Source organism: Musca autumnalis, unplaced genomic scaffold (genome assembly GCF_047663935.1).
Source record: "Musca autumnalis isolate F117 unplaced genomic scaffold, ASM4766393v1 scaffold_5, whole genome shotgun sequence".
Classification (NCBI taxonomy): domain Eukaryota; kingdom Metazoa; phylum Arthropoda; class Insecta; order Diptera; family Muscidae; genus Musca; species Musca autumnalis.
In genome coordinates this window covers 56,097,043-56,124,999 of record NW_027412088.1, presented here as the reverse complement: position 1 = coordinate 56,124,999, position 27,957 = coordinate 56,097,043, and the positions used below count along the sequence as shown (strand labels likewise).

The 27,957-nt window shown below is 36.7% G+C and overlaps 2 protein-coding genes across 3 annotated transcripts; one reads left to right on the top strand and one right to left on the bottom strand.

The window, feature by feature from the left end:
* Positions 1–392: 392 nt before the first annotated feature.
* Snx16 (sorting nexin 16) lies at positions 393–8,862 on the top strand. Of its 2 annotated transcripts, XM_073957610.1 has the most exons (3): positions 393–1,977; positions 2,444–2,580; positions 8,072–8,862. In XM_073957610.1, the coding sequence occupies exons 1-3, from the start codon at positions 820–822 to the stop codon at positions 8,106–8,108; spliced, it is 1,332 nt and encodes a 443-aa protein (XP_073813711.1). In that variant the 5' UTR covers positions 393–819; the 3' UTR covers positions 8,109–8,862. The 2 variants fall into 2 exon arrangements, with proteins under 2 accessions (XP_073813711.1, XP_073813712.1); XM_073957611.1 differs by lacking the exon at positions 8,072–8,862 and having other exon boundaries at positions 441–1,977; positions 2,444–2,584.
* Positions 8,863–8,881: 19 nt separating this feature from the next.
* Dlish (Dachs ligand with SH3s) lies at positions 8,882–14,923 on the bottom strand. The gene is made up of 3 exons (XM_073957612.1): positions 14,704–14,923; positions 13,579–14,555; positions 8,882–9,174 (listed from the first exon to the last, which is right to left on the bottom strand). The coding sequence occupies exons 1-3, from the start codon at positions 14,747–14,749 to the stop codon at positions 9,010–9,012; spliced, it is 1,188 nt and encodes a 395-aa protein (XP_073813713.1). The 5' UTR covers positions 14,750–14,923; the 3' UTR covers positions 8,882–9,009.
* Between the last annotated feature and the right edge of the window lie 13,034 nt (positions 14,924–27,957).

Genomic DNA, 27,957 nt, shown 5'->3' with positions numbered 1-27,957 from the left:
TTGAGCTATGGATTTGACAGTTGAAATCGAGTGGATTTCGTAAATGTAAACTTAGGCCGCCATCAGACCATCTGCTTTTTCACATGTATGGGATCAGCTGTTCTGTATATTAGTATACCCAAAGTGACTACATACATACATGTGAAAAAGCAGATGGTCTGATGGCGGCCTTAGCATTACTGGGCTTGTACAAATTATCGAGTAAACGAACACACCTATTGATAATTAGTGTAATAAACAAAATACATGTATTTGTATTTGTTTTCAATTTGAAATACATGTTTTTTGTTTTTGTATTTTTGAACGCACACGCAACACGCAGTTAATTAGGTAAAGGCTTAAGAATTTTCTGAACTCAAAGTCGATTATTGTATATTTGAAGACATTTTCATACAAAAAGTCGTAAGTCAAAGTCGGCCTGGGTACCCCTACCTTTTTTCGAGTAGCAGAAAAGAAAAACAACTCAGTGTCGCAGCACAACAGAGCAACAATTTTCATTTTCCTGATTTATTTTTTGGTTTATAATTTTTTTTGTTCGTTTATTTCCAAAACTTATTTTACAAATTTACACATATTTTGGAGCGAGCTGAAGGACCGACCACCCACGTTTCAGCAGCAACTGGAGAAGTTTGTGATTCGTTTTCTTTTGTTTTATTTTTGAGTTGGAAAACAACAGAGTTCAATGTGTGATGCCGTCATCATAACCCGTATCTCATTGTTTATGCAAATTTCTAATATTCGCACTATTATTGTTTCCTAAATAACGTACAACAAACAACATTTCTTCGCCTGAGATATTAATTTGGGGGTTGATACCAAATGTCTTTGCGTGCTATCAAAAAGCGCGAGAATCAATTTTTGCCCCCTTCTTCTGTTTCGAGTGCAAGCGGTCGTACAAATCTATTTAGGAAATTAACAAAAACAATTAAGGGAGCAAAACAGCGACAGCAACAAGTTGGAGTGGGCAACTCTGCCGCCGCAGCTGAAGGAGGTTCCTTACAGACATCCATTAAAAAGCACAATAATCATTCGTTAAGTAATCTAAAACAACAACATAAATTGCTGGGCCGTTTGACACATTCAAACCCGGAATTCGGCGAACCTTCGGAAACGTTAAGACGCTTGGAGGCCGCTCGTTTGGTAAGAACCAAATCAGAAGGTGATATCGACAAACTGCTAAGTAGCCAAAATCAATTGAAACAAGGTGTTTTGTTGAATGCAAAATCCGAGGTTTGCCTCAAAACCATTTCAACACACAACTATCAAGCTTCAACTGCCAGTAACAATAATAACAACAACAATAACAATATTAAACGTTTGTCACAATCATCTGTAATAACACCAAGCCACACGCAACAATCTAACACAAACATGTTAAGTGGTGCAAGATCCCATCGTGACCTAACCCAATCTTCATATGCCTCATCACACCATCACATAGATGTGATGTCTCACTGCCCTGGTGGTGGTGGTGGTGTTCCTGCGCAACGACGCATGAGTGAGGGCAATTACAGAAGAACTCAACGTACAAATTCAATGTCCACAAGTGAAATGACTTCTTCATCGATAAGTGGTCTGGGCCATTCGGTACCACCCGTTGATCCAAATAGCATATTACGCATACCCATTATTGGTTATGAGGTCATGGAGGAGAGAGCACGTTTTACCGTCTATAAACTGCGTGTGGAAAATCCGCATACAAATGATTGTTGGCTGGTGCTGAGACGTTATACAGACTTTGTACGTCTCAACACAAAGCTGAAGCAAACATTTCCCCATCTCACATTGAATTTACCGCGTAAAAAGATATTCGGTGATAATTTCAATTCCGTGTTTCTGGACAATCGTATCCAAGGCCTGCAAATGTTTGTCAATTCTATCATGAGTAAAGAGGAGTTGCGGAAGTGTCAGCTGGTGAGGGAGTTCTTCTGTTTAGATGAACCACCAACATATTCGGAATCAATGGAAGAGTGTAGGGTAAGTACGGAATTGTTTTAGCTTTACTTTTTGGAAAGGGTAGAAACATTTGATTTACTTTAGACAAGTTTTCTTGCAGCAAATGTCTACGAGACAGAAAAGCAAAGTGAACATTTAGTCTTGGCGATACATTCTTGATGAAAAGTGACTTGGTATCTTCTGAAATATTATCTACTTACATATTATGCACAACGAGACGCACTACTTGTCTCGTTTATAATAATAGGGTGTTAATTGTTAACATAAACCATCTGGCGCCGTGCAGATAGTATTTACTTTACAAAAATAGATAATTTAGAAATAAATGAGTAATATTTTCTTTCCAAAACCCTTCGTCACATTATCTGATTGTATGTCTCTGACTATTTGTTTTATCAGATGGCTTAACTTTGTCTTGTTTTTTGATAACTAATTGTTTGTTTGCACGACTACTTATCGATTTCCCTATTTTCTTTTTATTTTGTAGGCAATATTTGAGGCTCAAGAAGAAACAATTGCTCATTTGAAAATGCAAATAAACAATAAAAATGATTTGATATTACAACTACAACAGAAACTGCGTGATGTCCATCAAGAGAAGGAGCAATTGAAAGATATGCTAAAGTAAGTATTTTATAATGTTTCTGTTTTATTCTTTATATCCATAGTTTTATGGCTACAGAGATTTCCTGAAATAATGGTGGTTTGGAGTTTCGAAAAAAACACGCATTAAGTTAACCATTGAAATTTGAATTTTCCACTTAAAAAGTTTGAATTTGAATTGAATTGTGTTAGTGTTTCATAAACTCAAAAAAACTGTTTTATTGATTTATGTCAACCTCCTAGTATATCAGCTGTAGTTCGTTGAGTTTTAGAGCTATCAACATGAAAATTTGACGCAATATAAACGCATTTTTCAAGTTATGCCACTCTTTGAATATATGAGAGATATGTTAAGACCAACTCCGTTTCAGACAATTTGGAGCACATCTAGCCATATGTCAGGTCGGTTAACACGTCATCTATTGAAGGCAGTAACCGATTTGTTGGAAACTTTGGCTGGTAGATGGACTATATTGGTTACCTACCCAATAAAAGCCCAAATATTTTGGATTAAGTGCAGTATAAGGGCTGCTGGAGAATCGTTTTGAAATTTTTACCGAATGTAGTCCTTGTGGATAGTTCCTTACATCCTGACATAATGGCCCGAAAGCTCGAAAATAGTACGTTCACTAAATAAAATGCCTGACTTACATTATTCTAACCTTTACACATTATGATATTGATCTCATACTTAAATCAATTTCGAAGATGATGACTATATCGGACAGCATCAATCCCACGGCAGCGGGTTCTTTGTACCGGATTGACCCGGAACTACACAACATCATTGTTCCGGCCAGCGGCTGCCACCTCAGTGTACATATGTTTCCATTTGTTTCGTTTTTCTGTGTTGGGAGCAGTATACCCCGGAATGCCTGATCCGAATCCTTTTGGTCCGTGCCGGGACGGAGGAAAACCCAGGATCAATATATTTGTGCTCGGTTTGTCACATCCGCATCTTCACCCACATCCAGCCTTCGGTGAGATGCAATAGATGTCAGGAGTGGGGGCATCTAAGGGGTTGCTCTGGACATGTCCACGTGAGGGACTACGACAGGGACTATGTTGCTGCATGCTGTGTGAATACAGTCCCCAGTGAGTCGTCATCGGATTACGAAACTCCCTCGTCGTCTGATTATGAGACTGCCCCGCAGTCCCCTTGACAACACACGCAGCCTTTAACACCAGCCGTTGTTGTCCCAATCCCGGAAAATGCATCCTTTTTGCAATTTAATTGCAATGGACTCCGAGGTAAGATCGAGGAAATAGTAGATTTCATGAGTCGGAGGAATATCAATGTCGCTGCGGTGCAAGAAACCAAGCTCAACAACAACTGTATCTTACAACGTTGCGATGGTTACAACGTGCTAAGGAAGGATCGCACCAGAAGTGGAGGTGGGGGATTAGCTTTCCTATTGCACCAGTCTGACCAATACAGATCTATCTCGCTTGAGCCTGTCTCTAATGAACCGTACATGGAATGTATGGGGGTAGCAGTCAGGTGTGGAACGGCCAAGGTAGAGTTGCTGAACGTGTACATCCCGCCGAGAAATAGCTGTATCTCAGATTACGTGCCTAACATTAGCCCGCTTTTGGAAGGTCATAATCGTCTGGTCCTGGGGGACTTTAATGCGCATCACGAGATGTGGCATTCGGCCATCGGAAACGACCAGAGAGGTACAGCGCTGGCTGAGCAGATTGACAGCTCTACGTTTTGCACGGTCAATGAGGACGCCTCTACCAGAATTAGAGGAGAGTGTCACAGTTCGCCAGACATAACCATCGTGTCACCTGGTCTGACAAATGACGTTACCTGGCAACCCGTTATTTCCCTTGGATCAGACCATCTCCCCATAATTGTCTCCATTAGCAGACCACCTGATTTCATTGCCTCTGAACGCCGCACATTCGTCAATCATAAGAAAGCTGATTGGCCGCGTTTCGAGAGAGTTCACCAATCACCGCTTCAGAGAAGTGCCCAATCCTTCTGTTAATCGGGTAGCGGAAAGGACGTTCCGAGACATCATCACTGCTGCAGCCGTTCGCCATATCCCTGCTGGCCGAATACCCGAAGTAAGACCAAACTCCCCAGCAGAGGCGATGGGATTAGCAAATGAGCGTGATGAGCTTCGCCGAACCAACCCCAATGACCCCATAGTCAGGGTGCTGAGACTGGAAGTTAACAGGCTGGTCGGCGAGCATAAGCGGAACAAGTGGTTAAATCATCTGAAGAGTTATAACATTGGAGCCGGTATAGGTGAATTGTGGGCAACGGTTAAGTCACTCTCGAACCCTGGAAGAAGGGAAGATAGGACCTCAGTCACGTTTGGCGACGTTACGTTGACTGACCCGAAGAGGTGCGCAAGTTATTTCAATCGACAGTTTGTCGAGCACTCCGAGAGTGACAGGGCGAAGAGAAGAGTATTACGTCGCATCAGATCTCTTCCTGCCGAGGAGGAACCACCACAGTTAACAATGGATGATGTTGCCAATGCCACCAGGAACGTTAAATCATCCAAAGCGTTGGGCCCTGATGGAATCTCTATGGTAATGCTGAAGCAGCTGGATGAGCCGGGAGTGGAATATCTCACTAAAGTTCTCAACTTGTCGCTATTCACCCTCATTCTTCCCGAAGTCTGGAAAATGGGCAGGGTGGTCCCGCTACTGAAGCCAGGCAAGGATGCCAGCAAAAGTGAACCGTACAGGCCTCCCCAGTATCAGAAATAGCTATCTAGTTGCCGATCATCAGCATGGACAGCACGACAACTGCACGCCATTACCACACATATTTGTCAAGGACTCAACCAGAGACGGCCGTGCGATAGAACAGTGATGGTGGCGCTTGACTTATCAAAAGCCTTTGATACAGTCAGGCACTCCACGCTGTTTGAGGACAATAAGCAGACAACCCTCCGGCCAAGCTTGAAACGTTGGATAGTAAATAATATGTGTGGACGCCAGTCGTACGTGTAATTCAGGAACAAGAAGTTCAAACCTCGTAGAGTGAAAAAGGGAGTTCCCCAAGGTGGGGTGATATCTCCGGAACTCTTTAACCTCTACCTCTCCTGCATTCCGTCCCCTCCAGATGGCATCGAGATCGTAACGTATGCGGATGATTGCACGATCCTGGCGACGGGTACCTATCCTGATGACATCTGTGAAAGACTGAACAACTATTTAAACGATCTTACCATCTTTTCCATTCGAGGAATATGCAGATTTCCGCCACTCTGTTCAACACATGGACGGCACAGGTGAGAAGTGAATTGAATATCGTGGTCGACGGAAGCATAATTCCGAACACAAACTGCCCAAAATTCTAGGGGTCACATTCGATACTACGTTCACGTCGTCCGCGAACGCCGCAACTATCTGCGACAAACTGAAATGTAGAAACAAGTCAACACTTGTGGTGCAGATAAAGAAACCTTGTTGTCCTTGTACCATATTAATACCACGCGTTATATTTTATGATGTTACTCATACGTTTTGGAACTAGTACAAGGAACTAGATTACCCAACTCGAGTGTGAATAAAGTCCTCGGAGTACATCCCCCATATATCGCAGCTGAGGAGCGTCTGCTACCACGACAAACCAGAGTAGTTTTGGCTCAACTACTCAAAGGATATTGCAGTCTCTTAAATTAATATTGGAGAAGTATCGATAGCACCGTGCAAAACATCTGCCCAGCAAACCAACTGCCATGACAAACCTACTCATCTAACTCCAGTGGATCTGTGGTTACATTCCGTCGAAGAAGCCACTTTCGTGGAACTGGCGATAGCCCCAGAGCCCGATTGAGCAGAAGAACGAACACGCAAACACACAATAATAAACAGTGTTATAACAACAACAGAATATATTCGATATACAGTTAAATCCGCTTTGTTCAAATTTTTATACCCTCAGCATTTATGCTAACGAGGGTATATACACTTTCATACGGGCAAAATATGACTCATCGAAATAATGGTTTTAGACCCCAAGTATGTTCGGACGAAATGTGTTTCAGACAATTTGGAGTTGATTTAGCCATGTCCGTCCGTCTGTCTGTCTGGCTGGCTGGAGCGCACGATAACTCTCGAACGGATCAACCGATTCGGTCCAATGTGTGGCTTTCGTAATATTTTGCCCAAACTTAGTTTAAGTTCGAAGATGGGTTATATCGGTCCACTCCTTCCGGTACCTCCCCCACAAAAGTTCGGAAATGTTCGGAAAATTTGTGCGCACGATAACTCTTGAAGGAAGTAACCGATTTGGTCCATACTTTGCACATCGTGAAATTTTTACAAGACTTAAATGAGGTTCCAATATAGACTCAATCGGTCCACTCCTTCGGGTACCTCCCACACAAAATTTAGGATAAGTTCAGATTAGGAGCTGCTTTCGAATCGCTTCGATTTTTGTTGCAACAACTTGTATTCATTGCCCCCCATACGACGGTACAAGTTTCATCAGGGGCAAGTCCATACTTCCTGAGAAAATAGCCTGAAAGATGCAAAAAGCCCTTATGACACCGTGTGTATTGGATGGAGCGCAAGATAATTCTCGAACGGATCTGCCGATTCGGTCCAAAATTTGGCCTTCGTAATGTCACCATATGTGGCTGTCGGAGAACACGATAACTCTCGAACTGTTCAACCGATTTTGTCCAACATTTGGTCTTCGTCATATGTTATCCAAACTTAGATTCATGGGGCAATACCGGTTCAAATGGTCAAAAATTAGTTTAACTTCTAAAGAGGCCCATATCGGTCCTCCCTAAGGGTACCTCCCCCCACAAAGGTTCAACATTTGTGTCTTAGTGCAGTTAATTCCTAATCCACATTTTTGTCGGCAAGTTCAAATGTCCAAAAAGGGCCACAAAATTCTGAAGAGACCTTAAATACATTCGCTCTGTCCGTAGGTGAATGTTTCACTTCACATTGGCTGAGGGTATATATCTGTTGGCAAAGCCGACTGACACTTTTTTACTTGTTTAAAGTTTTTTTGGCTATCACGGTGTTCTTGAAGCAACTTTAAATGGAAGGTGCTTACACCTGGGAAGTTTTTGCTGATTCTGAAACTACAATGTTCATAGTCTTTTTCAGAATTTGTCCCGAAGTTTGTCAGAGTCTCGAAACAAATCTCCGAAAAGGATTCTATTTTCTATCGGTTTCGAATATATCTTCAGGGTTTTGTCCGAGATTGTTACGAAAATCCAGATTTCCCCCAGAATTTTCTTTTCTAGATTTCTAAACGAATTCGTCTGGAAACCCAAATGTTCTCTTCGAATTTCCCTCTGCGAACTGCTTCACACAAATTCGGACTTGTTTTGCATGCGAAATGGAAACTTGTGCAGAGATTTTGTCCGAAAAATACCAGTGGTAGTTTTAAGAATGTCATTGCTTTAAACAGCTTGTCTATCCACAAAGACAGTCTCCTTTTTATTCCATATTTGTTCCTATTTATTTGTTCTAATTTCTATAATTTTTTATTTAAAAAAAAAAAAATCTTTTCTTTTTTTTTCAGCACCCTAAATATAAATCCCACAAATGGAAATGCCTAAGATAATGAAAATAACGAAACAGTGAATCCCACAAACATAAACACACAAAATGTTTAGATATAATTTTTAAATAAGGATGCTAAGCAACGTTTGGACCTTTTTCGTCCAAATTGATCACATAGTTAATAAAATCAAACGGTGTTTACAAAAAACATACTTTAAATTTACTATGAAAGTAGTTGGGATTGTTTTTGATATACAAACACATTATGTTGAGCATAATTCGTTTGGTATATCATTAACAAAAAAGAAAACTTATATCTTCTTTATAGTTTTTTATAAAAGTATTTAAAATATTTAAGTGATATTATATACATTGCAAAGAAATTGTAATATTTCAATACTTTTTTCTCTGTTCTTTTTAGTTGGTATCTCGAAAATGTACACTTTTTGTTAAGCAAAACAATTCTCGAAACTTGTTATAAGTGTGAAAAATTGTATGCTTTAAAAAAAAACAAAAGTGGATTTCTGTCTAATTTGAATCTTATACAATAATCTTCAATCTGTAATAAAATAAGACTAATTTTAATTTCCCCCCATCTGTAATTTATAAATAGTTAATTTAATAATAAGATTGAAATTTTTTAATTTTTAAAATGTATAAGCAATTAAAACTACAACAATAATAATAATAATAATAATTAAAGTGACCTTATATGCAAAGATAAATAAAATAAATATGTATGTAGATATTTTGTCTCAAAAGACTTTTTTTTTACCACTCGCATACATACAAACATACAAAAATAACAAAGAGAATAATTGTACACACATTATATATTTTTAATATAATTATATTTAGCTGCTGAGAAATATTATATTAATAAAAAGTATTATAAAAAATGTAATAATTAAAATAAATGCAATTTCATTGTAACTTTTTTGTAAGTGACACGTGTTTTTAGAGGCTTGTCATGGCCGGCGGCCTGGCATATGCCTTGGGTATGAAACCATATTTTCTGGTTTTCGGTGCATACGACCACAGCCAACCATCAACTGTTTGATTATTCAAATCGGCATATATCCAATCACCACGACGTACACTTAAATCATCGGGAGCTTGAGCCTAAAAGAAAAACAAATATATATTTTTGAATATAATTTTTAATAATAGGTAGTAGGATTCGATTACTGCAATAAATAATAGGGTTTTATTAAGATTTAAAAATAAGGATTCAATAACCGCGTTTTTTAATTTTTTAAAATTAAAAAAAGATTTAACGTTGTCTTTTTTTAATCTTAAAAATGAATTTTGTAATGAATATAAAAAAGAAGGATAAAAGAACTGCTAAGTAGACTTCTATTCTATAGAAGTCTCCTATGGAAACCTTCTATTCCATAGAAGTCTCCTATGGAGACCTTCTTTTCTACAGAAGTCTCCTATGGAGACCTTCTATTCTATAGAAGTCTCCTATGGAGACCTTCTATTCTATAGAAGTCTCCTATTCCGCCTTTCTATTCTATAGAAGTCTCCTACGGTGACCTTCTATTCTATAGAAGTCTCATATTCCGCCTTTCTATTCTATAGAAGTCTCCTATGGAGACCTTCTATTCTACAGAAAACTCCTATGGAGACCTTCTATTCTATAGAAGTCTCCTATGGAGACCTTCTATTCTATAGAGTCTCCTATGGAGACCTTCTATTCTATAGAAGTGCTCTGGAGACTTTCCTTTCTATAGACGTCTCCTCTGGAGACCTTCTTTTCTATAGACGTCTCCCACGAAGACCTTATATTCTATAGAAGTCTCCCACGAAGACCTTCTATTCTATAGAAGTCTCCTACGGAGACCATCTATTCTATAGAAGTCTCCTCTGGAGACCTTTTATTCTATAGAAATCTCCTATGGAGACCTTCTATTCTATATAAATCTCCTATGGATACCTTCTATTCTATAGAGTCTCCTATTGAGACCTTCTATTCTATAGAGTCTCCTATTGAGACCTTCTATTCTATAGAAGTGCTCTGGAGAACTTCTTTTCTATAGAAGTCTCCTCTAGAGACCTTCTATTCTATAGAAATCTCCTATGGAGACCTTCTGTTCTATAGAAGTCTCCTATGGAGACCTATTCTAAAGAAATCTCCTATGGAGACCTTCTATTCTATAGAAGTCCTCTGGAGACCTTCTTTTCTATAGAAGTCTCCTCTGGAGACCTTCTATTCTATAGAAATCTCCTCTGGAGACCTTCTATTCTATAGAAATCTCCTGTGGAGACCTTCTGTTCTATAGAAATCTCCTGTGGAGACCTTCTGTTCTATAGAAGTCTCCTATGGAGACCTTCTATTCTATAGAAGTCTCCTACGGAGACCTTCAATTCTATAGAAGTCTCCTATGAGACCTTCTGTTCTATAGAAGTCTCCTATGGAGACCTTCTATTCTATAGAAGCCTCCTATGGAGACCTTCTATTCTATAGAAATCTCCTATGGATACCTTCTATTCTATAGAGTCTCCTATTGAGACCTTCTATTCTATAGAAGTCTCCTATGGAGACCATCTATTCTATAGAAGTCTCCTATGGAGACCTTCTATTCTATAGAAGTCTCCTATGGAGACCTTCTATTCTATAGAAGTCTCCTATGGAGACCATCTATTCTATAGAAGTCTCCTATGGAGACCTTCTATTCTATAGAAGTCTCCTATGGAGACCTTCTATTCTATAGAAGTCTCCTATGGAGACCTTCTATTCTATAGAAGTCTCCTATGGAGACCTTCTATTCTATAGAAGTCTCCTATGGAAACCTTCTATTCTATAGAAGTCTCCTATGGAGACCTTCTATTCTATAGAAGTCTCCTATGGAAACCTTCTATTCTATAGAAGTCTCCTATGGAGACCTTCTATTCTATAGAAGTCTCCTATGGAAACCTTCTATTCTATAGAAGTCTCCTATGGAGACCTTCTATTCTATAGAAGCCTCCTATGGAGACCTTCTATTCTATGGAAGTCTCCTATGGAGACCTTTTATTCTATAGAAATCTCCTATGGAGACCTTTTATTCTATAGAAATCTCCTGTGGAGACCTTCTATTCTATAGAAATCTCCTATGGAGACCTTCTATTCTACAGAAAACTCCTATGGATACCTTCTATTCTATAGATGTCTCCTCTGGAGACCTTCTATTCTATAGAAGTCTCCTCTGGAGACCTTCAATTCTATAGAAGTCTCCTCTGGAGACCTATTCTATAGAAGTCTCCTATGGAGACCTTCTATTCCATAGAAGTCTCCTATGGAGACCTTCTATTCTATAGAAGTCTCCTATGGAGACCTTCTATTCTATAGAAGTCTCCTATGGAGACCTTCTATTCTATAGAAGTCTCCTATGGAGACCTTCTATTCTATAGAAGTCTCCCACGGAGACCTTCTATTGTATAGAAATCTCCCACGGAGACCTTCTATTGTATAGAAATCTCCTATGGAGACCTTCTATTCTATAGAAATCTCCTATGGAGACCTTCTATTCTATAGAAGTCTCCTATGGAGACCTTCTATTCTATAGAAGTCTCCTATGGAGACCTTCTATTCTATAGAAGTCTCCTATGGAGACCTTCTATTCTATAGAAGTCTCCTATGGAGACCTTCTATTCTATAGAAGTCTCCTATGGAGACTTTCTATTCTATAGAAGTCTCCTATGGAGAGCTTCTATTCTATAGAAGTCTCCTATGGAGAGCTTCTATTCTATAGAAGTCTCCTATGGAGGCTTTCTATTCTATAGAAGTCTCCTATGGAGAACTTATATTCTATACAAGTCTCCTATGGAGACCTTCTATTCTATAGAAGTCCCCTATGGAGACCTTCTATTCTATAGAGTCTCCTATGGAGACCTTCTATTCTATAGAAGTGCTCTGGAGACCTTCTATTCTATAGAAGTGCTCTGGAGACCTTCTTTTCTATGGAAGTCTCCTCTGGGGACCTTCTATTCTATAGAAATCTCCTATGGAGACCTTCTATTCTATAGAACTCTCCTATGGAGTCCTTCTATTCTATAGAATTCTCCTATGGAGACCTTCTATTCCATAGAAGTCTCCTGTGGAGACCTTCTGTTCCATAGAAGTCTTCTCTGGAGAGCTTCTATTCTATAGAAGTCTCCTCTGGAGACCTTCTACTCTATAGAAGTCTCCTATGGAGGCCTTCTAGTCTATAGAGGTCTCCTATGTAGACCTTCTATTCTATAGAAGTCTCCTATGGAGACCTTCTATTCTATAGAAGTCTCCTATGGAGACCTTCTATGCTATAGAAGTCTCCTATGGAGACCTTCTATGCTATAGAAGTCTCCTATGGAGACCTTCTATTCTATAGAAGTCTCCTATGGAGACCTTCTATTCTATAGAAGTCTCCTATGGAGACCTTCTATTCTATAGAAGTCTCCTATGGAGACCTTCTATGCTATAGAAGTCTCCTCTGGAGACCTTCTCTATAGAAGTTTCCTATGGAGACCTTCTATTCTATAGAAGTCTCCTATGGAGACCTTCTATTCTATAGGAGTCTCCTATGGAGACCTTCTATTCTATAGAAGTCCCCTATGGGGACCTTCTATTCTATAGAAGTCCCCTATGGAGACCTTCTATTCTATAGAAGTCTCCTATGGAGACCTTCTATTATATAGAAATCTCCTATGGAGACCTTCTATTATATAGAAATCTCCTATGGAGACCTTCTATTCTATAGAAGTCTCCTATGCAGACCTTCTATTCTATAGAAGTGTCCTATGGAGACCTTATATTCTATAGAAGTCCCGTATGGAGACCTTATATTCTATAGAAGTCTCCTATGGAGACCTTTTTTATAGAAGTCTCCTATGGAGACCTTCTATTCTATAGAAGTCTCCTATGGAGACCTTCTATTCAATAGAAGTCTCCTATTCCGCCTTTCTATTCTATAGAAGTCTCCTATGGATACCTTATATTCTATAGAAGTCTCCTATGGAGACCTTATATTCTATAGAAGTCCCCTATGGAGACCTTATATTCTATAGAAGTCTCCTATGGAGACCTTCTATTCTATAGAAGTCTCCTATGGAGACCTTCTATTCTATAGAAGTCTCCTATGGAGACCTTCTATTCTATAGAAGTCTCCTCTGGAGACCTTCTATTCTATAGAAGTCTCCTCTGGAGACCTTCAATTCTATGGTCTTCTTTGAGATTACACTCTGGTCCAATATAAGAAGACTTTATGATATACTATCAGAAGACCTTCTGGTTTCTATTCTATAGAAGTCTCCTGTGGAGACTTTCTGTTCTATAGAAGGCTCCTTTGTAGATCTTGTATGACCTTGTCTTTTTCTTTGAGAAGACCTTCTGGACTTGTATGGAAGGTCATCTGGTCCTCTATAAGAAGACAAGCTGGCTGGTTTTCTATGAGAAGACTTTCTGGCTTTCTTTGAGAAGCCTTTCTGGTCTTATAGACGAAAGGAAAAAACGAAGGAGGAAAATAATAAATATTTAAAAAAAATTAGGGCTTGAGTCTTTCTTACCTTATAATCGTACAGCATTACCAGTTCCGTGCCATAACGAACATCATCGGCCGGAATTTGAGCTGAAGAATTTTGGCCGCTCTGTTGAGTCTGTTGCTGCGCTGATGGCTGTAGGGAATTTTCCACACCATTGCTATTACCATTACCACTGGGCAATGTCACAGGTTGGCTTAAGGAATTCAAATTTCCTTGTGTCGCTCCAGATCCTGTTGAAATTTGTCCATTCGATTTACTTAAAGTATTTTCCATTAGCTTCTGTTGTGTTTGTAACACACTATCAGCGGGATATATAAAAACAGAGGGTACAAAACCCTCTTGCCCATCGCTACGAACAATCCAAAACCAATCAACATCATCACGATTTAGCAGAGTAACAAATTCTCCACGCTCTACAGATAAATCGTTTTCATCGCGTGCAATAAAAGTGTAAAGGACAATGTATCGACCATTAGGCTCCTTGTGAAATGGTGTACATTCGCCGCCGCCGCCATCCATTAGTAGAGGTGATGATAATTCCGCAACGGCATTTTTTAATGCCGCCTGATTGACCTCCTCAATTAAATCCAATTTATTGTTGTTTTCATTCGCACTGATTAGGGGAATAGTTTCACTGTGTTCACCACTTTCGCCTCGAGGTAATTTCTTTTTAATTGCCATATCAGCCAATTGGGTATTATAGGGAGCACAATAGGAATAGGGTATGAAACCTTCTTGTCGCGAATCTTCACCAATAACATAGACCCAATCATTTTCACGATACAGAATGTTAACAACTTGTCCACGCTTCACTTCCAATTCATCATCCACACATGGCGTGAAATCATGTAGAACAACCATTTTGGAATCGGGACTTAGACCATGTTCCTTTTCAATGCCCACACGTACTAAGGTTTCAATGCTGGAAGAGCCAGTAATGCGACCTAGGCCAACTGTAACACCTGGTAAGGGTAAATCACGTTCGATATTTGCATTTGTGGCTGAAAAGTGTGGAAGAAAAATGGAAAAAAGGTTTTGTTACTTCAGTCATTTGTTTGTTTCAATCTCTGGCAAGTATGTGTCTTAAGTCTTTTGTTTTATTCCCAAATCTTTCACACATAACTTGTTTTTTTTTTTATCTATACATACCCTTCTTTTTGTCACGCCTCATTCGAACTGGACACAAAAATGCCATATTTATGGTTTAGGGGTTCTTTTAATAAAATAAATGGTTATAAATTATTGCCACTGTAGATTGTTTATATTTCTGCTTTTCTAAAATTTGTTATTTGTTTAAATTTGTTATTCCACCATATTCTTGAAATGTTGTTCTTTTGCTTCTGTTTTCCTTAATTGCCTTCTACACTCTATTCGCCTCTACTCCATAGGCAGGCATGCATTCGTGTGCTGTTTGTTTTGAAGAAGAAAAACAGCTGATTATTTATAAAGAGATTTGCATAGACAGATCATGCTCTCTCTCCCAGCATCAATTTAGTTTTTGTAAACAATTCTAGATGTCGCTGTTATGACACACAAATTGAGCCATTTTAAAAACAATGACGTTTCAGCATTTGGGGTTTCTAATACGAAGATAATTTGCCTTCCAATAGAAAATCAATTGTTTCTTAATGATAAGGCAGTAAGTTGTCTTCTCATTGAAGAAATACTTTTCTTCTTTAAGAAGCCCAGAAGTCAGTTTTCTTATAGAAAATCTGTGTTATTCTCACAAAAGGCTAGTAGAATATCTCAAAAGGGTCTAATAAAAGACCAGCAGGGTTTCTGATAGAACACCGGCAGGTCGTCTCATGGACTACCAATTAGTCATCCTATAGGACGAATAAGTCTTCTTATTTGAGACAACTAGACAACTATATAAATACCATGATGCCATAGAAGTTCAGTAGGTCTTCCTTATGAAAGCCTGAAGTCCTTCTCATAGAATATCATTAGGTGTTCTCATAGAAGAGTAGTAGATCTACTTCTTATAGAAGATGAAATAGCCTTCTCATAAAAAACCAGATGGTCTTCTCATAGGAAAAATTTTTTTCAGCTAACCTTCAGAGGCGTGGATTTTTAAAAAAATATTTTTCCAACAAAACTTCAGAGGCGTGGATTTTTTAAAAAATATTTTTCCAACAAAACTTCAGAGGCGTGGATTTTTTAAAAAATATTTTTCCAACAAAACTTCAGAGGCGTGGATTTTTTAAAAAATATTTTTCCAACAAAACTTCAGAGGCGTGGATTTTTTAAAAAATATTTTTCCAACAAAACTTCAGAGGCGTGGATTTTTTAAAAAATATTTTTCCAACAAAACTTCAGAGGCGTGGATTTTTTAAAAAATATTTTTCCAACAAAACTTCAGAGGCGTGGATTTTTTAAAAAATATTTTTCCAAAAAAACTTCAGAGGCGTGGATTTTTTAAAAAATATTTTTCCAACTAAACTTCAGAGGCGTGGATTTTTTAAAATATATTTTTCCAACTTAACTTCAGAGGCGTGGATTTTTTAAAAAATATTTTTCCAATTTAACTTCGGAGGCGTGGATTTTTTAAAAAATATTTTTCCAACTTAACTTCAGAGGCGTGGATTTTTTAAAAAATATTTTTCCAACTTAACTTCAGAGGCGTGGATTTTTTAAAAAATATTTTTCCAACTTACCTTCAGAGGCGTGGACTTTTTAAAAAATATTTTTCCAACTAAACTTCAGAGGCGTGGATTTTTTAAAATATATTTTTCCAACTTAACTTCAGAGGCGTGGATTTTTTAAAAAATATTTTTCCAACTTAACTTCAGAGGCGTGGATTTTTTAAAAAATATTTTTCCAACTTAACTTCAGAGGCGTGGATTTTTTAAAAAATATTTTTCCAACTTAACTTCAGAGGCGTGGATTTTTTAAAAAATATTTTTCCAACTTAACTTCAGAGGCGTGGATTTTTTAAAAAATATTTTTCCAACTTAACTTCAGAGGCGTGGATTTTTTAAAAAAATATTTTTCCAACTAACCTTCAGAGGCGTGGATTTTTTAAAAAAAATATTTTTCCAACCAACCTTCAGAGGCGAGGATTTTTTAAAAAATATTTTTCCAACTAACCTTCAGAGGCCTGGATTTTTTAAAAAATATTTTTCCAACTTTACTTCAGATGATAGGGTTTTTTAAAAAATATTTTCCAACTAACCTTCAGAGGCGTGGATTTTTTAAAAAATATTTTTCCAACAAAACTTCAGTGGCGTGGATTTTTTAAAAAATATTTTTTTTTAAAAATATTTTTCCAACAAAACTTCAGTGGCGTGGATTTTTTAAAAAATATTTTTTTTTTAAAAATATTTTTCCAACCAAACTTCAGAGGCGTGGATTTATTAAAAAAATATTTTTTTTTTAAAAAATATTTTTCCAACCAAACTTCAGAGGAGTGGATTTATTAAAAAAATATTTTCCAACTAAACTTCAATGGCGTGGATTTTTTTAAAAAAATATTTTTGCAACTAACCTTTAGAGGCGTGGGTTTTTAAAACAAAATATTTTTCCAACTTACCTTCAGAGGCGTGGACTTTTTAAAAAATATTTTTCCAACTAAACTTCAGAGGCGTGGATTTTTTAAAAAATATTTTTCCAACAAAACTTCAGAGGCGTGGATTTTTTAAAAAATATTTTTCCAATTTAACTTCGGAGGCGTGGATTTTTTAAAAAATATTTTTCCAACTTAACTTCAGTGGCGTGGATTTTTTAAAAAATATTTTTCCAACTTAACTTCATAGGCGTGGATTTTTTAAAAAAATATTTTTCCAACTAACCTTCAGAGGCGTGGATTTGTTAAAAAATATTTTTCCAACTAACCTTCAGGAGAGTGGATTTAAAAAAAAAAAATAATTTTCCAACTAACCTTCAGGAGAGTGGATTAAAAAAAAAATAATTTTCCAACTAACCTTTAGAGGCGTGGATTTGTTTAAAAAATATTTTTCCATCTAAACATAATAGGCGTGGATTTTTTAAAAAATATTTTTCCAACTAACCTTCAGAGGCGTGGATTTGTTAAAAAAATATTTTTCCAAATAACCTTCAGAGGCGTGGATTTTTTAAAAAATATTTTTCCAACCAACCTTCAGAGGCGTGGATTTTTTAAAAAATATTTTTCCAACTAACCTTCAGAGGCGTGGATTTTTTAAAAAATATTTTTCCAACTAACCTTCAGAGGCGTGGATCTTTTAGAAAATATTTTTCCAACTAACCTTCAGAGGCGTGGATTTTTTAAAAAATATTTTTCCAACTAACCTTCAGAGGCGTGAATTTTTTAAAAAATATTTTTCCAACTAAACTTTAGAGGCGTTGATTTTTTAAAAAAAATATTTTTCCAACTAAACTTTAGAAGCGTGGATTTTTTAAAAAAATATTTTTCCAACTAACCTTCAGAAGCGTGGATTTTTTAAAAAAATATTTTTCCAACTAACCTTCAGAGGCGTGGATTTTTTAAAAAATGTTTTTCCAACCAAGCTTCAATGGCGTAGATTTTTTAAAAAATATTTTTCCAACTAACCTTTAGAGGCGAGGATTTTTAAAAAAAAATATTTTTACAACTAACCTTCAGAGGCGTGGATTTTTTAAAATTTTTTTTTTCCGAATAACCCTTAAAGGCGTGGATTTTTTAAAAATATTTTTTTCCAACTAACCCTTAAAGGCGTGGATTTTTTAAAAATATTTTTTCCAACTAACCCTTAAAGGCGTGCATTTTTTTAAAAAATATTTTTCCAACTAACCTTCAGAGGCGTGGATTTTTTAACAAATATTTTTCCAACTAACCTTCAGAGGCCTGGATTTTTTTAAGAAATATTTTTTGAAATAACTTTCAGAGGCCTGGATTTTTTAAGAAACATTTTTTAAATAACTTTCAGAGGCCTGGATTTTTTAAAAAAATATTTTGCAACTTAACTTCATAGGCGTGGATTTTTTTAGAAATATTTTTTTTTAAATAACTTTCGGAGGCCTATATATTTTAAAAAATATTTTTCCAACTAACTTCAGACAGTTGAAATTTCCCAAATTTCTAAAAGGAAACGTATTCTAAATTCCTTTTGACAGATGTGAAATGAATAAATTTGATGAAATCTATTCTAATCGTGATTCATTTACAAAATGCCAAAAACTTTCCATTTGCTTTATTGATTTGTGATATTGGCATCGATCGGCAAGTGCCAACAAAATGCGTTCATATCTATCTAATCTTATTCTATTGCTAACAATATGCAAAGAAAAACAAACAATTTGAAACAAATGCGACCCACAAGGTTTATTGAACTTTGTAGGCTATTTGTTGTCCAAGGTAAGTGCAATGCCTTTCATTGCATTGCAGTGCGTTTTTTTCTCGCGTTCAAGTCATCATTTTACATTCGCCATTAGCATTTTACAATCGTTGTTATCGCTCTCTCAAATGATTTAATTAAAACAATACTTTCCCCTGTATCCAACCTTCCCACCATAGATTCACATACACATACATACATACTCGCTTAGGAAAACAAAAAAACAAATAGTTTTACTCGTCGCATGCATTGTCGTCGTCATCGGCACACTGACCAACCTCAAAATTCAAGTAAATAATTAAATACAAATATGTATAAAAGTGATGCTAATATAGCGGTTTTTCTGAGTACACTTTTTATTTATTTATTTATTTCAAAAATTCATTTGTGATACAAAGCCAAAAGGCCAATAAATGTATCAATTAACAACAAATAATATATCCTGAGTTTAATGTATTTACAATACTCATAATTATTACTAAAATTTAAATATATTTAATTACTTTTAATTCTTCAAAAATGAAAAAAAACAAGTGCGGCTCCCCAGCCATAAAAATATGTATTTATATTAATACTATGATTTAAGAATGTCCAATAAGCGGCAACTCTCTATACAATTAGCGATAACTATCAGGCCTTTGAAAAAATTGAAGAACTTTCAAACGAAAAACATTGTTGCTATGAGAAAAAACACGTAGTTCAAGAGGAAGTACATTCCAACTTCTCGCAACTCGAACCAAATACGATCTTGCAAAAATATCTTTAACTATTCTGGGAATATAAATCTGAGGGTTCCTTCTTCTTCTTTATTTGCCAATTCGGTTTTCGAATTATAGGCGACCAAAACAATATTGCAAAAATTAATTATGTGCTTAAGATATTATAATTTCATATGTTTTTCAGGATCTCTGCAAAGGCATCCCTGTCTTTAGCATCACTTAGAAGTCTTACAGAATCCCGAATTCCAGTCCATACTTGGATATTGTCTAGCCATATAGTTTCTTTTCTTCGTCTTTCCGGTCTGCCAGCAATAGTTGTCCGTAGTATATTTTGTAGCAATTTGTATTTGGGGTTTCTCATAATATGTCCTAGGTATGCTGTCTTCCTTCTCTTTATCAAATCGATCAACTCCCTCTCGCAGTGTATTTTTCTCAGGATTTCGGCATTTGGTATGAAATCAGTCCATGATATTCTCAGTACACGCCTATATATCCAGATTTCGAATGCCTCCAATCTTTTTATGTCTGCTGATTTTAAAGTCCATGTCTCAACGGCATATAGCAGAACTGACCAAACATACGTTTTTATAAATCGTCGCTTTGTTGTGAGATTAATATCATGACTTGACAAAATTTTTTGTATTTATAAAAAGCGTCTCTTGCCATTTCTATGCGACTTCTAATTTCTCCTGAGCAATCCCATTTCTCGTTGATATTAACTCCAAGATATTTAAAGCTCTTTACTCTTTCGATGCAGGCGTCTTGTACTTGCAGCGTGATATCATTGTAACTGTTGTTTTTGCTGATTATCATGTATTTCGTTTTTCGCATATTAATTTTTAGCCCGTAAGATTGGCTGTATGTGGATAGTTGATGCATTAGATATTTCAGTCCAAGCATGCTATCAGACAGTATTGTTGTGTCATCCGCATATCCTTATATTATTAAGGAACATTCCGTTTAAATATATACCTTTTCGAACGTTGCTAAAAGCCTCTTGAAATATTTTTTCAGAGTAGATGTTAAAGAGTAAAGGGGAAAGAATACATCCTTGCCTGACACCTTTAGATATAATGATGGTTTCCGTCAGTTCTCCGCTTATTTCTATTTGTGCTGATTGGTGCCAGTACAAGCTTTTTATACATTGGATCTCTTTTTGGTCTATATCAATGGATGCAAGAATTTTCATCAGTTTATCATGCTGCACTGTATCAAAGGCTTTCTCGTAATCAACAAAGCGTTTGCGTTTCGGCATTTTTGAACTAGTGTCTGTACAGAGAAAAGTGCTTCACGTGTTCCCATGCATTGTTTGAAGCCAAATTGCGTTATGCCCATGACGCTTTCACATTTCTTATAAATTCGTGAGTGAATTATTCTGAGGAATATTTTTAACGCGTGACTCATTAGACTTATTAGTCTGTAATCACTGCAATATTTTGGATGACTTTTCTTGGGGATAGTTATGAATGTTGATTTTAGCCAGTCTCGAGGATATTGGCCCGTATCGTAAATTCGGTTGAACAGTACTTAATGAATGTATAAAAGAAAATAACATCCTTAATGAATATGGAGAATTATGTTTAATAATATTATGGAACAAGATTAAGCAGCGATAGTTAATGAACTTATCAAATGAACACCCTAGAAATCGCGTAACATCTGCTGTTATATGACTATCTCGTCGGAGATTATATACAAAGCGTGCGATTGTATTCACAATCCGATTTAGCTTATCGAAATGCAATCCTATAGTCCCAGAAAACACCTCAAGACCGTACAAAACTTGTGACATCAAAAGAGAATTTGCCAGTGTTTGTTTTACATGTTGAGTTAAGTACAAGTTTGTAGAGTAAATCCGACGTAAGGTAGCATATATTTTCCCAGTCAGTGCATCAATATGATTTTTAAAGGAAAGTTCGCAATCTATTATAACACCCAGACACCTGTGCTGTTCAACAAACTCGATTCTGGCTTGGTCTATAAATATATTTAATGATTGTGATAGTCGATTGTTTAATCGAAAATCCAAAGCCTTAGTTTTTGACGGATTAACTTTTAAAGAATTTCTGGTTGCCCAGCCAACAAAGCGATTAAGATACATGTTTATGTCATTCTCAAGCGCTTTAGGGGATTCACGACAACCATTCTCATGCGATTGAACATTTTGGAAAGACGAAAAGGCTAAATCCCTTACAGATATAGCAAATCTAACATCCCTTGACATCATCCAGGGATCAACTGAATATTTAATCTTCTTCGTAACAACTGGAACAAATGAAAATAGAGAATTTAAAAGAGAACTAATGCAGGCACATTTAGCATCCACACCTACACTTCTAAAAACCAAATTAGGATCGAAGGAGGCAAGGAAGGACCATAAACCACTCCAGTCAATATTTTCGAGGTCTCTATATTCAATATAATCCGGAGAACTCCTAAATCTTAATGAAAGTGATCCAAAAATTAAGGCATGATCTGATATGGCCGTGCATTGTATTTGGCCAGTATAAACTATAATGGAAGAATCACTGGTTAAAATAAAGTCAATTAAGGATGTTGAACCGCTACCGATGTTAAAATGAGTAGGCCTAGAGTTATGGGCAATTGTCAAATTTAAGCGGGTGCAAAGTCCACGAATCAGATTCGCTTTAGCAGGGTCAAACATATTGCTGTTAAAATCACCAAAAATTACAATGTTGTTGTATTCTGCAAGAATGTCACAATGGAGGCTTTCGAACAAATCAATAACACCTGAAGGCAAATAAATAACACCAAAAAGGATGTTTATATGTCCAAACTGTAATTCTAAGAACAGTGATTCGCAATGTCGAACTGACGTTTTAAAAACAAACTTAAACTAAAGATTCTTAGATAGGTATATTCCAACACCACCACCTCTTGTAGTGTCTGGTGTCTGGCGATCACTACGTACGAAGTTGTAGCCCGGAATAGAAACCGCTGTGTCTAAAATCTCAGGAACAAGCCAAGTTTCAGAAACAGCTAGGATATCAAAGGTATTATTTCCCACAAGGTTTCTTAGCTCATCCAGCTTAGTAATAGGCCGAATGCTTCGACAATTCAAGTGTCCAACATTTAAGTTATTGACATAAGGAGACAATAGATTTTTTAAGTAAGAGCCACCACTTACTATTGGGCCAAGGTTTTCATTAGAAAGCATCAAAATAGATAAAAAGTCCAGAGGCGGGGAACCAAATAAAGAACAATAATTGCAATAGGCAAAGTAAATAAAAACTTAAATTCATCTCTAATATAAAAAAAAAACTTTACTATCTTAACACAGCTAATCGCTTATTAAAAATAAAATGTGAGATCAAAAATTAAACATCGAATTTATAAAAGAATGGACAATAATGCTTTACCAAGATGTAGCTAATATTTATGTACACCTCAAGGAGGCTATATGAAAGAATTCAATAGGAAAATAACTACATCCAGGTTTACATGAAAAATATGCATGTAGGGAAAAGTGATAAAACTTCAATTAGAGTTTGTAGCCTGATCAGTAAGCAGCGATGAACATCCACTTGCATCTCGCACAAGTACAGAACCGTCTGGCATTATAATTCGGGCTTTGGTGCCATTATCACCGTTTAATATTCTATATTTTGCTATAATATTCTGTTTACGAAGCTTAGCACAAATAGAATTCAATTTGCTGGCAGCAGGAGAGAAGTGGTCGTTTAAATATAACCGACTGTTGATATCCCCAGCAACATCAGGTAAAACATCTCCAAGTTTTAGAGAACGATTTTTGAAATATTTTCGCATAATTTCACCTCTGCAGTCCATGTGGTGAACAGAGTGGTCGAATATATAGTGCCGCATATTTGCATATTACTCGGGTGGAAGAAGGTGGTAATATAAGTCAAATAAGAGTTCAGCCTTTTAGAAATTACATCAATTACGCCAAGATCGTACAATCAATAATCCGCATTCGGAGATATCACCCCACATTGGTAAGTTCTTGTTTCACTCTACTGGGCTAGGACTTCCTGTTCCTGAATTCCACGTACGACTGGAGGCCGCACATATAGTATAATTTATTATCCAACGATTGAAACTTTATCGGAGGGTAGTCTGAACGCTGTCCTCACACAGCATGGAGTGTTTGACAGTATCAACGGCTTCTGTTCTATCGCACGGCTTGATCATGTTGAGTCCTCGACTAAAATGTGTAGAGATGGCGTGCAGCGCTGTTGTCGTACTGAGCTGCTTACGTAACCCATTCTGATTATCGGCAACTTGATAGCTATTCGGTCTGTACGATTCAGCTTTACCGGCAACCTTGCCTGGCTTCATTAGCGGGATCACGCTATCTATTTTCTAGACTTTGGGAACCATGGTTGAAAACTTTGGTGAGATACACGAATCCTGGCTCATCTAGCTATTTCAGCATTACCATAGAAATTCCATTGGAGTCCAACGCTTTGGATGATTTAGCGTTCCTGATGTCATTCGCTACATCATCCATTGTAAATTGGGGTGGTTCATCCTCGGCAGGAAGAGATTTAATGCCACGTAGTACTTTCGGAATGCTCGACAAACTGCCGTATGTTTTATCATTCTTCTTTCTAGTGTTCGAGAGTAACTGAACCGTGGGCACTGGCTATGGTTATGTCTGGTGATACGCTATATCTGGGTTTCATGGACCATCAGCCCTCTAGGCGTGGATTTTTAAAAATATTTTTTCATGGACCATCAGCGTGGATTTTTAAAAATATTTTTTCATGGACCATCAGCGTGGATTTTTTAAGAATATTTTTTCATGGACCATCAGCGTGGATTTTTTAAGAATATTTTTTCATGGACCATCAGCGTGGATTTTTTAAGAATATTTTTTCATAGACCATCAGCGTGGATTTTTTAAGAATATTTTTTCATGGACCATCGGCGTAAATTTTTTAAGAATATTTTTTCATGGACCATCGGCGTGGATTTTTTAAAAACATTTTTCATGGACCATCAGCCCTCTAGGCTTGGAATTTTTAAGAATATTTTTTCATGGACCATCAGCCCTCTAGGCTTGGAATTTTTAAGAATATTTTTTCATGGACCATCAGCCCTCTAGGCGTGAATTTTTTAACAATATTTTTTTATGGACCTTCAGCCCCTTAGGCGTAGATTTTTTAGGAATATTTTTTCGTGGACCTTCAGCCCCTTAGGCGTAGATTTTTTAAGAATATTTTTTCATGGTGTATTTTTAAGAATATTTTTGCATGGAACATCAGCCCTCCAAGCGTGGATTTTTTAAGAACATTTTTTCATGGACCTTCATTCAGCCCCTTAGGCGTGGATATTTTAAGAATATTTTTTCATGGACCTTCATTCAGCCCCTTAGGCGTGGATATTTTAAGAATATTTTTTCATGGACCTTCAGCCCCTTAGGCGTGGATTTTTAAGAATATTTTTTCATGGACCTTTAGCCCCTTAGGCGTCGATTTTTAAGAATATTTTTTCATGGACCTTTAGCCCCTTAGGCGTGGATTTTTAAGAATATTTTTTCATGGACCTTCAGCCTCTTAGGCGTGGATTTTTAAGAATATTTTTTCATGGACCTTCATTCAGCCCCTTTGGCGTGGATTTTTTAAGAATATTCTTTCATGGACCTTCATTCAGTCCCTTAGGCGTGGATTTTTTAAGAATATTTTTTCATGGACCTTCATTCAGCCCCTTAGTCGTGGATTTTTAGGAATATTTTTTTATGTGCCATCAGCCCTCTGTATCTTTCATCCCCTACATTACTCAATATTTATCTTCACATCTTACTTAAATGGAAGTTTTTCACAATGAATCTTGAATTGGGGTTTCGAATTGAAAGACATTAAGAAACAAACACACAAACCCCGGTGCCTTGGGTGCAGTGCCAATGAAAATGTTTCTACGTCCGACTAAACATACAAAATGATTTCGTTGTTTTGCCGTTGATTTATTTTAGGTGGACACAAGTTAAGTTAGTCATTATGTTATTGGTGTTGTGAGTGTTGTTCATTGTTGTTGTTTTATTTATAAAAATAATGTTACAAGTTTTTAGTTTACAGCAATTAGCCATCGTGTTGCACCGCAATAGGTAATCCAGTTTCAAAAACTATGGAAAAGCACAGAAAGTTAAACGCCAAAAAACCAGAGACGTCCGATTGGAAATTGGCCAAGAGGCTGAACTACGGCCAAATGTGTTTTGTGTTCAATACGAACGGCACCCAACCATCTTAAGGAAATTAAATTCAATCTACGTTGATGCCGAAATGTATTTTAAACAATTTAGGCTTATGGATAGACATTTGTGTCATGAATTATTCATGATATTCCGGATTTGGGATTTTTCCACACTCATAGTTTATGCGTTCGTTACCAAAACTATTCCATATGCATGCAGGCACACACAAAGTCATGCCAACATACCATGTAATGTACACATTTCAAATACGATCTGAAAGAAAAACCAGTCGACGCATCTGTATTGCATTGCGTTTGCCTCCGTATGACGTAAAGTTTGAATGCATTTTGCGCCGTTTGCCGCAGTTGAATGACCTGAAATTGCCTTAAAAAATGCCAAGGCAAGCAATGAATGTTTGAATGAATGGTTACAAATATTAATAATAGAGGCTAAAATGTATTCTAAAGTAGAGTGTAAATACTTATATACATATACACATATACATACATACGTGTTTCTATATTTACACAAACATAAGAACAGATTTAAAACAACTAAATGTTCTAGAAATAACTACATATTTTTTTTATAACAATTCATAAATTGACTAGAGAGTGACTTCTAGCATTTAAATAATATACTCCGATTCTATTATTAGCTCAATGAAAAATTATTAGCTCAACGAAAAATCCACGCTTAGAGGGCTGATGATCTATGAAAAAAATCTTAAATAGTCCCGCCTAATGGGCTGATGGTGCATGTAAAAATATTTTTAAAAAATCCACGCCTAAGGGGCTGATGGTCCATGAAAAATATTCTTAAATAGTCCCGCCTAATGGGCTATTGGTCCACGTAAAAATATTCTTAAAAAATCCACGCCTAAGGGGCTGATGGTCTATGAAAAAATATTCTTAAAAAATCCACGCCTAAGGGGCTGATGGTCCATGAAAAAATATTCTTAAAAAATCCACGCCTAAGGGGCTGATGGTCCATGAAAAAATATGCTTAAAAATCCACGCCTAAGGGGCTGATGGTCCATGAAAAAATATTCTTAAAAAATCCACACCTAAGGGGCTGATGGTCCATGAAAAAATATTCTTAAAAAATCCACGCCTAAGGGGCTGATGGTCCATGAAAAAATATGCTTAAAAATCCACGCCTAAGGGGCTGATGGTCCATGAAAAAATATTCTTAAAAAATCCACGCCTAAGGGGCTGATGGTCCATGAAAAAATATTCTAAAAAAATCCACGCCTAAGGGACTGATGGTATATGAAAAAATATTCTTAAAAAATCCACGTCTAAGGGGCTGATGGTATATGAAAAAATATTCTTAAAAAATCCACGCCTAAGGGGCTGATGGTATATGAAAAATTATTCTTAAAAAATCCACGCCTAAGGGGCTGATGGTCCATGAAAAAATATTCTTAAAAAATCCACGCCTAAGGGGCTGATGGTCCATGAAAAAATATTCTTAAAAAATCCACGCCTAAGGGGCTGATGGTCCATGAAAAAATATTCTTAAAAAATCCACGCCTAAGGGGCTGATGGTCCATGAAAAAAATATTCTTAAAAAATCCACGCCTAAGGGGCTGATGGTCCATGAAAAATTATTCTTAAAAAATCCACGCCTAAGGGCCTGATGGTCCATGAAAAATTATTCTTAAAAAATCCACGCCTAAGGGGCTGATGGTATATGAAAAATTATTCTTAAAAAATCCACACCTAAGGGGCTGATGGTATATGAAAAATTATTCTTAAAAAATCCACGCCTAAGGGGCTGATGGTATATGAAAAAATATTCTTAAAAAATCCACGCCTAAGGGGCTGATGGTGCATGAAAAAATATTCTTAAAAAATCCACGCCTAAGGGGCTGATGGTGCATGAAAAAATATTCTTAAAAAATCCACGCCTAAGGGGCTGATGGTGCATGAAAAAATATTCTTAAAAAATCCACGCCTAAGGGGCTGATGGGCCATGAAAAAATATTCTTAAAAAATCCACGCCTAAGGGGCTGATGGTCCATGAAAAAATATTCTTAAAAAATTCACGCCTAAGGGGCTGATGGGCCATGAAAAGATATTCTTAAAAAATCCACGCCTAAGGGGCTGATGGTATATGACAAATTATTCTTAAAAAATCCACGCCTAAGGGGCTGATGGTATATGAAAAATTATTCTTAAAAAATCCACGCCTAAGGGGCTGATGGTATATG